The sequence below is a fragment of the Kwoniella bestiolae genome, chromosome 2 (genome assembly GCF_000512585.2).
Source record: "Kwoniella bestiolae CBS 10118 chromosome 2, complete sequence".
Taxonomy (NCBI): Eukaryota; Fungi; Basidiomycota; class Tremellomycetes; order Tremellales; family Cryptococcaceae; genus Kwoniella; species Kwoniella bestiolae.
In genome coordinates, this window is record NC_089242.1 from 1,041,877 (window position 1) to 1,059,109 (window position 17,233).

The following is a 17,233-nucleotide window of genomic DNA, read 5'->3' on the forward strand; positions in this document are numbered from 1 at the left end:
GGGGTTTACTTGATCGACCTCTTCCTCAATGAGCTTCTTGCAAAAATTCAACATGACAAACAAGATAACCATCATTGAGACACAAGTCATGCAAATATAAACAGAATGTCCATCTCGTCTCGGATGTACTCCCCTCACATCAATCACTTTCACATCCACTATCCCATCTACTTCTGTCACCTTTCCACTCCCGACAAAGCTCAACCCTGCGCTTCAACAGATGCCAAAGCCTTTTCCACCTCCCTCATAGCCTTCTCGGCACTAACGCTCTCCCTCCTCCCTCTCTGTCCTCCGTTGGCGCTAGCTGTAGACTTCGTCTTCAATCCCTGAGTAGCAGACGGATCGAGAATCACCACATTGGGTTCCCCGTCGGAATCGCTGGTCGATCTAGACGCAGCGAGGGAATGCGAGTGGCTACTCTCATTATGCGTTGGCAACTTATTGGCTGCCGAACTTGAGAAGCTCAACACGCCACCTCCTCCCATTCCACCAAATGAGCCAGATCTGTTATTCCAAGATGAACTAGCTGATGAAGTCCTGTGATGCCCTCCTCCACCAATTCGTTGAGGAGCGGTCGAACCTCTTACATGACCCATCCCTCCATTCAATGCACCGGAGATGGACCCACTAGGATTGATGGAGATTGATCCGGATTTGTTCAGGGGGTTGGTAACTGACATAGCCCTAGAATGAATCTGGGGTTGAGCAGGATCGTTATTGGTGGGAAAGGGGAATGTAGAGATTGAGCCATTGAGGGTCGATCCGGTCGATCTGTGGCCTAATGAACGGGCTGCTAGAGATTGGATGATCTGAGCGGCGTCCGGGCGATCGTATGGTTTGATGAGGCCTGAGAATTGGGGTGAGGGGTGGAGGAGGAGGGAGAGGTAGGCTCGTTTGGCTGTGAGAGTGAGGGTACTTATCAGCCATCGGTCACTTGGACAAAGAGTCAGATGACACACGTAGAAGGGGATCGATGGAACTCATAGATACTTGAAGAGAGATAGTCTATCACTCACCTATAGAAGCATCTGCGAAAACCACCAAAGCGTTCACGTCGTCGACCCACTTGATCCTGTATCCTCCCTTCTCGGCTTCCCAGTCTTTGAACATGTTTTGGAGATCTCGAGTTTTGAGGCTGCGGGAAAGCGTAACAAGGTCAGCAAATGCGTATATGAAAGACGACAATAGTGAACAGGGCATGGTCTCCTCATCAGAGAAGACCGGGATCATATCATAACAAGAGGTCCCAGTATGTGAAGTCAGTTTCCAATGAGCGAGAAACCATTGGACCAAGACGAGAAGCGAAGAGGAAGAGACAAACAGGAGGGTAAGGGCGAAAAGACGGCCGGGAAGGGAAGGAAGACAAAGCGAACAAGAGTCAGGGGAGAGAGCGAAGTGAGAGACGGAGGAGACGGAGGAGACGGAGCAGATGATTATATACCACGAATATATTAGTGAAGATATCACTCACTCTCTCGAGAAGTTGGATAAATGCAGAATCCTAGTCACAGCAGCTGTGAGTTGAACAGGGGCAGAAGAAGATGAAGGGGCGGCGAGGAGTGTACCGTTGGGAAGTGAGATTGACATTTTTGTTTTACGCTTGAGCTTGAATCTGACGATAGGCGTGTATGATAGGTTGAGATAAAGTGGATCTGATCTGATTTGGTTTAGTTTGAGTTGACTTGTATGGGTTTGGTGCAGTTGTTTTCGATGATCTATCTGGTTGGTGTTGGGTCAATCAAAGGAATGAAAAGCTTGACGACGTGGAGTAGAGTTGCTGACGTTAATGAAGGTTGATTGGGTTGGTGTCTCGTGCGAGAAGAGGTATTTGTTGGTTATGGGCGTGTCAAACGCGAGTGTTAGGTATGATAATGATGATGGTAACTGATATGATATGCTATTGATGGATATGAATAAGACAGATGACAGTGATGAGTAGGAATGGATATGCAAATGAATGATATGCTAGCAATGAATGATATTGAATAGAGTGGCCAAGCACAAGAACAAGAGGATGCGAAGACACATCCATCTTTTGTTTCAGCTTACAGAGTAGGAGCAGGAGTGGACTGCGTTAACCGGTGGACCGTGAATCATCATCATCACCCAAGAGAAACGCGTCAAAGATGCCACTTTCGGACTGAGCCGTAACTCCGCTTTTATCTACCGTAGATGGCTGAGTCAGATAACACTTTCAGTGTATGGTGTCAGGGTAATACTCTAGCAGGGTACTCAATACTCTGATTGCCATAAGCGTCATTCACTCCCTTAATCCCCCTTATCCCCCCCATACTGCTTATACTGCTTATACCCTATACCTCGGGGAAGAGTATATAAGTACAGTCACACCATTCACTTATCATTCATCCCCTCTTCCTTCTTCTTTCACTACGTGTAACCTCATTCATACACTTCAATCAATACTGTGAGTACACTCCTCCTACATATCCACGTACCACCAACCATCACAATCATCACCTCCCAGATGGATGCATAGAAGAGGTGGATGCATGTCGACTCGTGAGAAAATCGGACAAGATAAGGATGGACACGTTGATCGTTGCCACCCAACATTAAATCGCTCCTCCCATATCCCACATCGTGCATCCACCTTCATCCATCCTTATTCGCCCTTATCCTCCCTCTTACATACCTTCCATTACATTCTCAGCCATTCCATGGGCGTTTGACCCCCATTTCTTGCCACCGACGGTGATGACTCGATCGTTGATAAGGATGTGAAAGCTGACTTGACCTTCTTTCTCATCTTCCTTTCTCAACTCGTCCTCCTCACCCACATTGACAATCCCACAGACTTACTCAGACTACTTCACTCGCGATAAACTCAGAGCATCATGCAAATCTTCGTAAGTTAGCTAACAAATTGGTCACCCTTATTTATTGATAAGCTAACGATCTCACCGATCACAGGTCAAGACCCTCACCGGAAAGACAATCACCCTCGAGGTCGAGTCATCCGATACCATTGACAATGTCAAATCCAAGATTCAAGACAAGGAAGGTATTCCCCCTGACCAACAGAGATTGATCTTTGCTGGTAAACAGTTGGAAGATGGTCGAACCCTTTCAGATTACAGTGAGTGCCCATCTCATAATGATGACCGTAACGATTGACGCTGACTCATCCGCTTGTCATTTTTAGACATCCAAAAGGAATCTACCCTCCACTTGGTGTTGAGACTTAGAGGTGGTATGCAAATCTTTGTCAAGACCCTTACCGGAAAGACCATCACTCTCGAAGTCGAATCTTCTGACACTATCGATAACGTCAAGAGTAAGATTCAAGACAAAGAGGGCATCCCTCCTGATCAACAACGATTGATTTTCGCTGGTAAACAACTCGAAGACGGTAGAACTCTCTCCGACTACAGTGAGTCGTCTATGGTTGGCGAAAATCCTTGCACACAAGCTGACATCTTCCCTCGCAGACATCCAGAAGGAATCTACTCTCCATCTCGTACTTCGTCTCCGAGGAGGTATGCAGATCTTTGTCAAAACCCTCACTGGTAAAACCATCACTCTCGAAGTCGAATCATCCGATACCATCGACAACGTCAAGAGCAAGATCCAAGACAAGGAAGGTATCCCTCCCGACCAACAGCGACTTATTTTCGCTGGTAAGCAACTTGAAGATGGTCGAACCCTCTCCGACTACAATATCCAGAAGGAATCTACTCTTCACTTGGTCTTGCGATTGAGAGGTGGTATGCAGATCTTCGTCAAGACTTTGACCGGTAAGACCATCACCCTTGAGGTGGAGTCTTCCGACACCATCGACAATGTCAAGTCTAAGATTCAAGACAAGTGAGTGAACTTGTATTAACACTGAACAGTGCGATGTCCGATGCTGATACAGAGCTTTTTCTCCAGAGAGGGTATCCCACCTGATCAACAAAGACTTATCTTTGCCGGTAAACAACTTGAAGATGGACGAACATTGTCTGATTACAACATCCAAAAAGAGTCTACTCTCCACTTGGTACTCAGATTGAGAGGTGGTATGCAAATCTTTGTGAAGACGTGAGTTAGCTTTTTCATTCGATCTGAAATTCTCTTAGCTAATATACAACCCATGATCCAGTCTCACGGGTAAAACCATCACTTTGGAAGTTGAATCATCCGACACCATCGACAATGTCAAGTCCAAGATCCAAGACAAAGAAGGTATCCCTCCTGACCAACAGCGATTGATCTTTGCCGGTAAACAATTAGAGGACGGTAGAACTTTGAGTGATTACAACATTCAAAAAGAATCAACTTTACACTTGGTTCTTAGATTGAGAGGTGGACAATAGGTCGAACCGTCTCATATCATTCGTTGTAAATCCTCTGTTTGTCCTGTAGTTCTCGGTTCTTTGTAAGGAAGATTTATATATGAGATTTGATTGTTTGTAGGTGAATGAATGGATTGAAGAGTCTCGTGCTGTACTTCAGTTGCATGACTGGGAACGAGCAGGCAGAGCAAGCAAAGCAAGCAAAGCAGATCGCTATGTGACAATTGTGACAGCATAAGATGGTTTCATTTTCAGCGTTGAGTTGATCGAGTGGAGGCTGATCCTAACTTGTCCGATCATTTCATCGATTCAAGATAATTTCACTCGATATCATCACATAGTCTTGCATCTCCACCTTTGCATTATATTGGCACCTATCTAACCCTTCAACCGGTGAAGTCTCTCCTCAAAAGACTCTCGCATATCCACGTGAACGATGTCAGCTGCCGTACCGAAATTGCTGGTCGTAGGAGGGAATGGGTTTTTGGGTGAGTTGCAAAGGTCCATGTCTGTTCATCTTTGACTTATCATCTCGTTAGGCATGTCTCTGATACTCTGTGTGAATGGTCGATAGGCTCAGCGATATGTAAAGCTGCGGTATCGAAGGGATGGCAAGTGAGCAGTATGAGGTGGGTTGAGGTTCATCTCTACTACTCTTGTCTCCTTTTCTCTTCCTAAAATGGCCGAAAATAATGAGACCTCGAAGCTTTCATCTTCCCATGACATCTCTTATATGACAACGTCACCAACCTCAGCGCTCGAATCATACACTGACTCCCTCCATCCACAGCTCATCAGGCAAACCATACACAACACCAGCAGGCCACACCCCCACCTGGTCAACGAAAGTCCACTGGTCCCAAGCCGACGCCTTTGATTCCTCGACATACACCGACCTGATCAAAGACCAGACGAGCGTCGTACATACTTTGGGGATATTGTTGGAAGATACGGGGTACAAGCGGTCTATACGTGAGGGCGATCTGTTGGGGCTGGCGGGTAGTTTGGTTAGATCTACCAACCTTGGAGGGGGAGGGGGAAATGGAAATCCGTTGAAAGGGACGGAGGAGAAGAAGAGGGGGTATGAGGGGATGAATAGGGATAGTGGTGAGTCTTTCCTTCTTCTTCTCTCTGTTTGGGTGGCACAGATCTAGGATGTACTGATACGATGGTACGAAAAAAGCTATCAAAGTTTTGGATACTTTCCTCTCCTCCTCCTCCTCCTCGACAACACCAACAAGAATACCAAAACAATTCATCTACATTTCAGCTGCCGATGCGTTCCGTCCGTTGATTCCTTCGAGGTATATCGAGACTAAACGAGAAGCTGAAATTGATATTGCAAGGAGGTGTCAGGAGTATAACCAAGCTAGGAGTCAGTATAACGTAGATGAGAAGGTGAAACCTATATTCATCAGACCGGGTGAGTTCATCTGGATCTTCTCAACATCCCACTCACCCGGTACCTCACTGTGCTATATTGAAGACTCATCAAGCCTCGAAAACTGATTTGTACTGCTCAATGTGATAGGCCTAATGTATCATCCCCACATCCGCCCACTTTCCACCCTCCCAGCATTCCTCATTGACCTCTCCTCCAAACTGTCCTTACGAACAGGTATACCCAACCCGTTCTCATCCAAATCACCCTTATACGGCGCACTGGAATCGCTCCGGACTTTCCCACTGCATGTGGATCACGTTGCGGCGTCTGTTCTGAAATGTATAGAAGAGTCTAGGGCGAGTACGAATACGAGTACAGGTGAAGAGCAGGTAGAGAGCGGGTGGGGCGGGGCAAGGGTGGTGGAAGTGCCGGTTATGAGGGAGTGGGCTGGATTGGGAGTAAGGAAGGGTGGGAATGCATTGAAGCAGTGAGATATCACACTTCATTGTGGGTTGGCAGGCTATCTGGGGATTCTCTCTTTAAATGAGGATAATGGGTTATACGTATTTGTAAGATATACAATCCATAATTCAATACAACATACAACGTTTCTATCGTACAAATATCAGTAACTTAAGATGATATAACCCTGTCCCATCCGAGATTTTACAGATAGATTACCCAGCCTTCCTCTCAGCTAGCCCTATCGACATCACCCACTGTTTACAGTACATGGTAATACAATCACAATCAGCCCTAAACTCCATACTACACGAGACAACTACCCTTCCCTCCTCCGTCTCTTCTTGGCCTGCAATCTCCTCGCATACCTCATCTCCCTCCTCCTCCCCTCCCTAAACTTCATCCACTGACTCCCCTCGTTCTTCCTGGCTAGAATCTTGTATATCCTATTTTCGATCCGCTTCTTATCCTTCCTATACCTTTTAACCAATTTATGTTGAGTCACCTCCCACTCTTCATTCGAGGTGTTCAGAATACGTTGTAGGAAAGTACATTCCAGGGTATACCGTTCTTCCTCCAAAGCTACGATCCGCTTCGACGGGGATGATGTTCGCGTGCTGTTAGTTTTGGTTCTGAGATTGGCGATGGCGCGGGGATGTCGAAAATGACGATGATACGTCGGTACTTCCAGTAGGGTGGGGATGGAATGGAATATGGGGTGGTGAAGGATGGAACGAAGGGATGAGAGGTCGATTGAGCCGCTATTTCCAATCACAACATCATTAGCTTACACTATCCTCCTTCCGTTTACCTTTTGCGAACAGACACTCACGATGTCAAGCTGTATCAAGTTGAGATCAGATCGGTCAGCTACCCTCCTGCTCTGGCTTGTGTGACAGCCCACTCAACTCACCCAACATGCCTATCTCCCTTCCCACCATGCACACTCCCCCCTCCACCCACATGCATCCCTGCGATCCTCCCATGGCCTATCTTTTTTAACAGCTCTATCAGATCCTCCTGGCCTTGTGGGTGGTTCAAATCGAGCTCGGCGATGTGCACATGCGCGAGATCGAGGCATACGGCCAGACGGGGGTGCGGGAGGAGCGTGAGGAGCAGAGCGAGGGATTGGAGGGTCGTTAGTGAGTTGGAGGAGGGGTGGACCTGTAGGGATTGGGATCAGCTTCATCGGATCTTGCTGGGAAGACGACTGCATGATATAGTAGAGACAGCCAGCTATGCTACCGTGCCGTAGCGAGATCCACTGATACGCTCAACGATGTAAAGGTGGGCGATGTCACTCACGGTATTCTCAATAGCCAATACCACCCGCCTCGTACGATCCAGTATCTCCCTCAGATCACGCATGAGCATATCCATCCTGTCTCGATCTACCACATCTTCCTGTTCCTTGATCTCTCTTCCCTCTGAGCCTAGGCTGTCCAACCGAACAAATGAACAACCGTCAATGCTTGGGGAAAAGCGGGAGATCGTATCTGTGAGATTGAATTGGACTTACTGAATCACTAGAGTAGGTATACCCAGCCTCTCAGCCAATCCCATTTCGGTGATTATGCTTTCTTTCGAGCGGGCTCGCAGATCCCTATGAACACACAAAAAGTAAGTATAGGAACTGATACTCTCACGAAAGTTTGACTCGTCCACTTACAGGTTAGAGGATAGTAGGTTCGTAGTATGTACTGCATGAGCCATCGAGTTCCTCCTGAAGTCCTCATCTACCAAATTGATCAGCCACTACTTCGTCACCACGAAATGGAACAGACTCACCAAACGATCTAAAGATCTTAGCAGCCTCATATACCTCCTCCTCGTCCCTCTCCCTCACCCCCCTTTTGGGCGGATTGATAAACATGTTCAATCCCTCCGTCATACACCCATCTTCCTCATACCGCCTCTGAAATCTCTCGAGTCCACTCAGTAATCCGCCGTCCATCGATACGTGCGATATGAACCTGATCGATACCTCGCTCTGAGCATTGAGCTCTGCATCATGGTTGATCTTGGTAGGTAGAGGGGGTGTGAGTGGGATGATTGGTTTAACATCTTTCGCGGGGGAGGTAAATACAGGTTGACGAGGTGGAGTGAGATCATAGAACTGCTGCTCCTTGGGGGGATGTGTGGGGGTGTAGAATCGGTAGGGAGTGGGTGTATCGGGTATCCAGCTTGGTGAGGGTAGTTCTAAACTTGGAATAGTCCTAGCGAGTGTTGGCGAGGAGGTAGAACCCTCAGAATCAGAAGGGGACTTGGTGCGACCTCGAGGTGTGCAGAGCCCCAATCTCTTGAAAGGGCTATCCAAACCTGGAGTAGGCGATGGAAGGTGTAGTAGTGATGACGGGGGAGGGGTACCAGGTACCACGGCGATAGGGAAGGTGGAGGACTCAGCTCGATGGTGTCCCCTAGGAGTACCTAGACCTAATCTTTTCAAGGGGCTTTCCAGTTCATTTTTGATTACGGTAGTCGTTGATCCCACCGGTGAATCTACTTCTCTGTCTATCGTAATGCTGTCCCGCCTGTGTCTTCTAGGGGTACATAGACCAAGTCTGAATAACGGTGAAGTGGTAGGATCGATGGTACGAGTTGCGAGCGGAGACTGAAGAGTGATGGTCGTAACTGTAACTGAAGAGTGAGAAGTGACGGGTCGTTCCACAATCGTTGTGGGAGATGCGATTGTTGGCTTGCGAGCAGTCGGTGTGGAAGGGAAAGGCGGCTCGAACGTACGATGAGGTGTGTCTTCCGGCAGCTTGAAAAGCGGGAAAGCAGTCGAAGTGGTGGAAGGAGGAGTTCGGAGTTGCGTGGAGAGCTGAGAAGATTGAGAACATTCTAAATCAGGTAACGAACCTTGATACTCTGTGGTATTTCGCGAATCTGCTGAACCTGATGCTGGTGAGGAGTATGCTTGATATGCTCTATCTTGCTGATCTTGTTGGGGGAGAGGTGTTGCGATACGGAATGGGCTGGGCAGTGACGGTTCGCGTACTGGTCTATTATCCCTTGAACCATTCCCATCAAAATCTTCTCTAGTTGTAACATTACCATTTGTATATATGGACGAATCCGATTGATCATCTTTATGCATTGTTTGCCGTATATCATACTTGTTGATCGGATCATCGAGGTGTATCTGGATTGGTTGGTGAGGAGAGTGTGCATGTCTAGGTTGTATTGAGTGTAGGAGAGAAGAGAAGAAGATAAGACAGAAAAGACGCGACGATTGAAAATGACTAAGTGCGGGAAGGGTGCAAGTGGGGTGTAGAACGTCGTTCAACTTGGACTAGCATAGTCAGTACACCCAACAAGGTCATTAGGATATCATTACGATTCAATCAATGACTTTCAACCAGTCGCGATAGAGTGTCGCTCAGTCCCACCGAGAACATTTGCAGGATTAGTAAATCCATTAGCCCCCTGTCTAATCAGTACGCGTCCGTCCATCCCAAGCATCAAGGACCCCTCTAAATCCCTCAGTAAAGTCTTAGAGGGGGCGAGTGATCCAGAAATGAGGTCAAAATGGGTCAAAGCATTAGTGAAATCTTGCAGAACGAGGATGTAAAGTATTTTTATAAGAATTTGTGAAATGGGCAAATACGAAATAACAACGAAGACGATGAAAATGGAATGATGAGAGTTTGAGGTTGGGGGGGTGGAAATGTACAGTGTGAGAAATGGGTCCGGGCGGTGAGTGTGTACAGTGCTGGCGTTGATAATTGATGGTACCTGTTTTCCAAAAATACACGTCATCGACATCTCATCGTAGGGCGCAGGTCAAGGAACAGCATCAAGCGTTTTCAACGGAACTCAACAGATCATACTGTACAAGCAGAAAATGAGATGGGATGGCAACGTCCTTTGACAACATAGATAATTCAACTACATAGACATCCATGTTAGACAAACAAGATAAATCGAGACTCTTTCGGACAATGCAATACTGAGTGCGACGTATCTGGGGAAACATGATACACCGCTTGGCGACAATTTGTACCCTTAACGCATAAGCCATCCATCCACACACGTCCAGACCCTCCCTTCCCTCTCACCACTCACAATATGGAAATACTCCTAGTTTCATCCCATGTTATTCTCCTTTCATACATCTGGACAGGACAGGCCACAACGACGCAAGGACGCTTTGACGTCTATGTGACATCACTCCATCATTCAGCTTATGTTGGATCCTTTATCAAATTGATGGGAATGACGTTGATGCCTGTTGATGAATTTGCTTACTGTATCGACTCATTCTATATAAGTAGAGCAGATCATTGGAGTAGTCTTGGATTTCTCATCTACAACAACAAGACAAACGAATATTCACGATCTCACGACCCACAATATCACTTTTATCAGTCATTAGACTTTACCCTCACAACTAAACTATCGTAACGAAGTATACACCCCCATTGGCAGAGCTGCAGAAGATGTCGGAGCAAGAACAGTGAGTGGCGATGTGTCCTTTTCACCTCATCTGCGACTATAACATACCAATAATTCCTCATACGTCGGACATACTCGTACCGTCACCACATCCTGTTGAAACCCATCAACCCATCTTCCTCCCCTCATCTTCCTCCACCTCCTCTACATCTCCACCTGCTTTCACCTCCTAAACCCCGCTGACCTACGTACCAAACACAGACAACAACTCCAAAGACAACAGTCCTCTCAAAACAAACAACAACAATACGACGATGACGAGAAAGCCCCCTTCGAAAACACAATCTCCAACGGTATGATCAAACCCGGTCAACCAGGCGACGACGGCGATTCCACCAATGTCATCCGGGATGTCGCCCTGAACCCCTTGGGTAAAAGGAAGAAGATGTTATCTGAGCAGATTGGCGAGGAGAACCTCAAACATGTTGGGAAGAAGGACGGGAAGGAGGATAACGATAGTGGGTCGTTGAAGATTAGAATTCAATTGGATTTGGATGTGGAAGTCCATTTGAGTGCGAGAGTTAAGGGTGATATCACTATTGGGTTGCTCTAATCATCTTGTTCCCGCATGAAGATGGAGAGGGTACTGGGGGCTGGTAGTGTCTGGACCAGGGACAGTGGAAGGGAGGGAATGTAGTGGATGATCTGTTCATTCTGTTCTGCCTGTCGACGAATTCTGTAGCTTATATACACGTCCTGAATGAGGATCAATGATTAAATGGTAATGGAAAGCTGCCCAACTGAACACTGAGCAGACCTTTTTACATCACGAAGTCACCCAATCCAGATACACGTCCGCTACTCGTACTCTGCTTCGTTTGAACCACTTCCCCGATTTCCTTCACTTCAAATGCTTGAGTGAATTCACAAACAACCCTCAACGCGCAGTTCACATATCAACACGCATCCCGAAGCCTTTACGTCACACCCGACAACCGAGCGACTTAAGCTTTTTTATGCTATGCTGTAAAATGTAAAAACAAACCGGCGGCGCAAAAGGGTGACATTCCGGAATCGGTATCAGTGGTCCTGAGGAACCGCGTCATCTTACCAAAAATAATCAAAAAGGTTAATTCTCGTTCCAGCTAACGAGCTCGCGAGTGTTCTCGACTTGTTTAATTTATCTGTCGTAGGTCAGGTTATTCTTCTTTATTGTATCCGACAGTTCTTGTCACTCAAGGTACCCAAGGTGCAGCAAGTCTCCATGTTAATATGGAGGCCGAGGAGCCAAGGAAGGGAAAAGGGTAAAGACCTTTTTGTGCTCCAGATAAGCACAGCTTGATTATTCCTAGCTTGGATCCCGAACGAGTCTCCCAGTCCGTAGCTTCCAGACGATGACAATCGGGTATCATATGCTTGTTTCAGAGAAGCACCCCTTTCACATTGGCTCTAAGATATCCTCACTTACGAGAGAGGTTCTCGCACGCACATGATAGATGTGACATCATATCTCATCTGTATCACTGCAGTCTCGTTGCTTCACATGAGCTGTACAGTCCAAAGAATCCTGGAATATGACGTTGACCTGACGTCTTCCTCGAAAGAACAAGAACATGACTCATCCGTCTGTGCATTCTGCAGTACATGAATTATATCCACTAAAAACGCAATAATGAAAATCTTTTCAGGACGTATATAACTCATATAACGACTATGGCGTAAAGTGATCTCCCTTCTTCTCAAAACATGTTCAATTTTAGATCAAATCAAAACACACCTACCAAGAAGCCCCCTACACCAGAGAACGAGAACGAGAACGAAAACAAGATGTCAGAGAAACAACAGTAAGTATCCTCGCTTCCCCTTCAGATATATAACTTGAAAATTGACGATATGGTATGAATCACGTAGAGAACGAAAAGTCCAAAGACAACAGAACGGGAACAAACCCCCTCAATACGATTCAGACGATAGTGATCGAGACGCCTCTGACTCTGAGGGCGAGGACGAGGGAAACGACGGACCATTGGATGGGTTGAACCAAGCTGGCGAAGCGGGACAGGAAGTAGCAGACACAGCCAATCAAGTTACCGACCAGGCTACCGATACCGTCCAGGGCGTTACCAAGACCGCCGACGACGCTACCAGCGCCATCAAGGATGTAGCGCTCAACCCCCTGGGAGGGAAGAAGAAGAAACAGCTTAGTCAGACTATTGGGGAGGAGAACTTGAAGAACGTTGGGAAGAAGGATGGAAAGGAGGATAATGATAATGGGTCGCTTAAGATTAGGATCCAGTTGGATTTGGACGTCGAGGTGCATTTGAGTGCTAGGATCAAGGGTGATATTACCATTGGGTTGCTTTAGAGAAGTATACATGAGTACACGGTAGCAGGACGAGGACATTCGACATGAGGGATTAGAATTATAGATCACATTTAGAATATAGAACTTAGAGCCCATAGGCAATGTAGCGATTAGATATTTATAGACGTTCACCAGTAGAATAGATCACACCCATATGCATGTCTCCGTAGCCGTTCAACTCCACCTTACATACCTGCGGTCGTTGACGAATGCTGCTGAACAAGCGATGCTGTGTCACCAAATGCCTAAGCTGATTCCCGTTTAATTTGTATCTCGATTACAACCCTGAATCCCTTGTGTGTGGCGTCTCCAATTTTTTACGCAGGTGGAGTTGGCGAGCTTGTATTTCTCCGAGTGACATGGAACACACACTCAATACGCGAATGATCAATGCGTCCTTTGTCCTAGCTGTGTACCCTTTGTGTAGACGAGGTCATGCATGGGGCAAGCAAGAGATGCAGTAACAACGTCATAGCTTGCTCGGTTTGACTAAGCTCACTGGACATCAACGGATGATCCTCATCTTTTCATGTTTTGATTTTAAATTTTTGCCATTGCATCCATTTAACGATTACTTTCTCTCATGCTCAGACAACGATGATCCCCTCGACATAATGGTATTGGGCATACTGAGCGCCGTCGCAGCTTGCCCCGCCATTATAGGAACTACGGAGGCCGTAAGACATGGACAAAAAGCCCAAGCGAAAGAGGCCCACCGAGGTCAAAAGGTCAATATGATAGTCAGGTTACCGACTCCTATACCGGGGTATAGTGAGAAGTTTGAGGGCTCGCTGGTAGTGCTGAAGGACAACAAAGTGAGTGCTGCGTCTCATTTGAACTTACCCAATTGTTTGTCATCGACAGTGTTAGGCTTAAACATTTTATGTCATTGCCATACGATATGCGGCTGTTTCGTCTCGTAAAAATTCAAACGTAACACGGGAACTTGTCCGCTTACTCAGGCACTTCCGTACCATTCCAATAGATATACATCCAACATGCCCAATCCAAATTCCCACCATACTCTGTCCACCCCTTCGCAGGATACTACCTACCTTATCCATCCAATCAAAACAAGTGGGCAGGAGCAGGATACAAAGGCGAAGGACTAGTTAGTACGATAAACGACGAGAACCACTTGAACTGGATCTACGTCGATCGCGATACCCATGAGCTCAAATATGGTGTAAAGCAGGAAGCGGAACCCAACTGCTGTGGACCATGGGACTGTACCTCCGTAGACAAGCGGATGACCTTCGAAGGATGGGAAGGGTTCATAGCGGTGCAAGAGGATCCGGAGAAAGATATATGGGCATTGTACTTTGACAGGTTCGATGATGGTTTGTCATCGGAGGGGCTGATAGGTGATGCTGAGACTACGGGCAAGCAGGTAAGGATGTTGGAAGTGCAGTTGATAAGGAAGGAAAGGCAGAAGAATTTCGAGATGGCGCAGGAGGAGAGGGTGGAGAGGGTTAGGGCGATGTTGGGGAAACAGAAGGAACAGCAGGAACAGGGATTACAAGGAGATGATGAATAATGAAGGAAAGGATTGGCTGGGTAACGATTAAAGTTGTATGTATAAGTATAACGACCACCCGTGTTATGAATCAAATAGAACGGTCTAGAGCTTGATTGAACAACTGCCTCCTGTAACACCAAGTACCAAAAATGAGCAAGTCGACATGCATGCATTAACCTAAAGCAGCCATAGATTAAAAAGGCTCTGTAGAATCATCGGAGACTCAGATCTTTACCCGCAGCAACAGAAAAACGATGATACCTCTCTGAGTAATCCCTTCACTAGACTACTCCCTTCCCTTGACATCTTCATCTCCCTCCTGATCGAGGCCCTTGACCATATCATCAACCTCAGCCGGAGTCTCAGGTACCGATCTAGCCAAGAGAACCATGAAGAACAATGCGGGTACAATCAACGAAGCGTTGAAGTAGAATGTCTTGAGAGCTCGAGGGTATTTGGATACCAGACCGAAAGACGTGGCTTGACCCGCACATTCGAATGCACGGAACGTCCCGCCGATTCTGGAAGCGGCTTTGAGATCGTTTGAGAAGGTCGCGAGGATCCAGTAGAGGTAGACTTGGAAGCAGAATCCCGAGCAGTGCATGAGTAATTGACCGAGATAGGCTGCTGCCCATGTGGATCGACTCCTGGTGATGATATGACATAAGGTCAATCATTATCGAGATAACGTTTGGGTACGGTCACTCACAAATCATAATCCAAGGCGACTTTACCTGGATATTTGTTCCATTCAATACCGACCCAGATGAAACTTGCCAATTGAGGGATGAGGACCATAGCCATTCCGCCCCAGATTTTGGTCTTTTGGGAGAATCGTCGACTGTCTAGGAATCGTCCGTACAGAAGAGCAGTGAGGACCGCACCGGTGGCTACAGTAAACCTTGTCAGCCTAATTTCGTTATCTTCAAGGTATATATCATCCACTCACGACCCAGGAAGGAAGCCAAAGCACGAGATCTGACCGAAAAGTGGGTAGCGAGGAAAGTACTGTACGTCCCCAAGAAGAAGAAAGAGTAGAAAGAGGGGATAGCCATGAGCCAAGTCTGCGAAATCGTCACAATCAGCATGGCTAGTCTACATCATGAGGTCGAATGGCAAGACCTACTCTTGGATGTTTGAAGTGCAGTGCCAAGGCCTTCAGCTCTGCCTTCCAGGTGATCTCCTTGGAAGTTGGGATCCTGGTTCCATCTGGTCGTCTTACTCTCTTGGTGGGAGACAACAAGAATGACCAGATAGGTCCGGAAGCTTCGAATCCGAGGAAAATGAGATAAGTGGCAGCGCTGACTGCGCCCGCCCCACTGGTCTTGTAGTTGGTAGCAAGGATGATGGCACCACCGATGATACCTCCACTGTTTCTCATAGCAGACCAGATACCTGTAAAGATCATTATGTCAATTCTCCTACTCATATCAGGTAGATGACGACAAGACGTACTGATGTAAGTACCCCTGTCTTGCATTCGAGGGTAAGACAACATCGCAGTACTTTCAGCGACGTATAAGAATCCGTTGGAACCTCCGACGATCACTCGAGCGATCACAAGATAGACTTGAATGCCGTGTTTCAAATTGACACTATAGAGCGATTCCGCCAGTTCATTAGAACTTAAGGCGATATGCTCTGCTAATGAGGTTGACTCACTAATATCCACTACCAGTGAAGAAGAACGCGAATGAAGCGATAATACACGCAGTCTTGATCCCGATTTTATTGATGAGTGGTCCACCGAACAGGGTGACGATGCAAGTCATGGTAGAACTCAAGGCTTGAGCAAGATTCGCGAGATCTGGGTCCTTGAGACCCCCACCTCCCAGACCGGAGATGGCATCTGCCAGAGAAGGTCCGACGAAGGACAAACTATGAGTCAAAGCGTAGACTGACGGTCAACAACAGCCTTTGGCCGCCACTGATCCGCATGGCTTCAAACTCACGTCCCGAATAGCACCATCTGGAGAAGAACACCTCTGAAGATTTTCGTACTCCTAGATGCGGAGAGATAGGCTTGGTCGACCTCTTCCTCTTCATCCCACGAATTCAACGCTGGGACATCATTGGGAGGAAGGTGTTTGCTGATTTCGAGCTCTGCTGGTTCTGGCACAGCCATCGTGAGTGATTGAACAGGTTGGGGAGGTGGTTGCTGCTATGGAAAAAGATGAGACGCTCCACTTCGTTGCTGGCTTTTTATGGTAGCCATAATTTTTCCTTCGGTGCCAGATGCCACAAATCGCTGAATGTAGCACATATGTCGCCATGTCTCGTCTCGCCGAGCAATCAGCTCAAGCGCATTTCATTTGAAATCGGTGTGGAAGCGTACTGGTCAAAACCGATCCATCCGAGGAGCTTGGACCAGAAGTCTCCGAGCGTGGGTCGATTGGCTGTTGTGACTTAATTGCGTCGGACTGGCAGAACAAGAACAATTGACAGAAGGAAGCCCAGTCTCCGGACCCAGGTATTTATCCGAAAAGCTATCTCGGAGTCAATAGATTGGTAAACCAGCTTAGGGAAAAGATCATCACGTTATGGATCGTACCTGTTGCAAAGACCATTTGCAAAACGGTATACGTTCCAGAGAGATAAGGTAAGTAAGCATGAAACCAGAGAAACTCATGACCGAGATTGGCGGAATCGCTCAAAGCCGACGACCTCTGACGACATCGATGCTAATTTGCTTGGTATATCTAAAATTGCCGATGTTTTTGCATTGAGCCACAAAAGTCAGTTGTCGCCATCGATAATTCAGGTGCTCGCGACTTTTCGGCTTTGGGACGAGCAAAAGCGAAAGATAATGCGCC

The 17,233-nt window shown here is 47.0% G+C and overlaps 8 protein-coding genes across 8 annotated transcripts; 5 read left to right on the plus strand and 3 right to left on the minus strand.

Moving 5' to 3' along the window:
- Positions 1–200: 200 nt before the first annotated feature.
- Positions 201–1,587, minus strand: I302_103527 (uncharacterized protein; the record flags this gene model as incomplete). Its single annotated transcript, XM_019188894.2, has 3 exons — positions 201–898; positions 1,017–1,135; positions 1,472–1,587. 3 exons carry the CDS (start codon positions 1,585–1,587, stop codon positions 201–203), a joined length of 933 nt encoding a protein of 310 aa, XP_019048456.2.
- Positions 1,588–2,855: 1,268 nt separating this feature from the next.
- On the plus strand, positions 2,856–4,316 carry I302_103528 (polyubiquitin; the record flags this gene model as incomplete). Its single annotated transcript, XM_019188895.1, has 6 exons — positions 2,856–2,867; positions 2,932–3,097; positions 3,164–3,391; positions 3,450–3,825; positions 3,892–4,041; positions 4,103–4,316. 6 exons carry the CDS (start codon positions 2,856–2,858, stop codon positions 4,314–4,316), a joined length of 1,146 nt encoding a protein of 381 aa, XP_019048457.1.
- Positions 4,317–4,731: 415 nt separating this feature from the next.
- Positions 4,732–6,170, plus strand: I302_103529 (uncharacterized protein; the record flags this gene model as incomplete). The annotated part of the gene is made up of 5 exons (XM_019188896.1): positions 4,732–4,783; positions 4,870–4,924; positions 5,086–5,402; positions 5,479–5,718; positions 5,827–6,170. The coding sequence occupies 5 exons, from the start codon at positions 4,732–4,734 to the stop codon at positions 6,168–6,170; spliced, it is 1,008 nt and encodes a 335-aa protein (XP_019048458.1).
- A 290-nt stretch (positions 6,171–6,460) lies between these two features.
- Positions 6,461–9,238, minus strand: I302_103530 (uncharacterized protein; the record flags this gene model as incomplete). The annotated part of the gene is made up of 6 exons (XM_065869684.1): positions 6,461–6,902; positions 7,055–7,305; positions 7,447–7,579; positions 7,661–7,744; positions 7,811–7,877; positions 7,930–9,238. The coding sequence occupies 6 exons, from the start codon at positions 9,236–9,238 to the stop codon at positions 6,461–6,463; spliced, it is 2,286 nt and encodes a 761-aa protein (XP_065725756.1).
- Positions 9,239–10,580: 1,342 nt separating this feature from the next.
- On the plus strand, positions 10,581–11,149 carry I302_103531 (uncharacterized protein; the record flags this gene model as incomplete). Its single annotated transcript, XM_019188898.1, has 2 exons — positions 10,581–10,597; positions 10,798–11,149. 2 exons carry the CDS (start codon positions 10,581–10,583, stop codon positions 11,147–11,149), a joined length of 369 nt encoding a protein of 122 aa, XP_019048460.1.
- Positions 11,150–12,282: 1,133 nt separating this feature from the next.
- I302_103532 (uncharacterized protein) lies at positions 12,283–12,901 on the plus strand (the record flags this gene model as incomplete). Its single annotated transcript, XM_019188899.1, has 2 exons — positions 12,283–12,380; positions 12,448–12,901. The coding sequence occupies 2 exons, from the start codon at positions 12,283–12,285 to the stop codon at positions 12,899–12,901; spliced, it is 552 nt and encodes a 183-aa protein (XP_019048461.1).
- A 614-nt stretch (positions 12,902–13,515) lies between these two features.
- I302_103533 (uncharacterized protein) lies at positions 13,516–14,438 on the plus strand (the record flags this gene model as incomplete). The annotated part of the gene is made up of 2 exons (XM_019188900.1): positions 13,516–13,716; positions 13,887–14,438. The coding sequence occupies 2 exons, from the start codon at positions 13,516–13,518 to the stop codon at positions 14,436–14,438; spliced, it is 753 nt and encodes a 250-aa protein (XP_019048462.1).
- Positions 14,439–14,706: 268 nt separating this feature from the next.
- I302_103534 (uncharacterized protein) lies at positions 14,707–16,545 on the minus strand (the record flags this gene model as incomplete). Its single annotated transcript, XM_019188901.1, has 7 exons — positions 14,707–15,067; positions 15,130–15,310; positions 15,370–15,484; positions 15,547–15,815; positions 15,876–16,015; positions 16,083–16,298; positions 16,373–16,545. The coding sequence occupies 7 exons, from the start codon at positions 16,543–16,545 to the stop codon at positions 14,707–14,709; spliced, it is 1,455 nt and encodes a 484-aa protein (XP_019048463.1).
- Between the last annotated feature and the right edge of the window lie 688 nt (positions 16,546–17,233).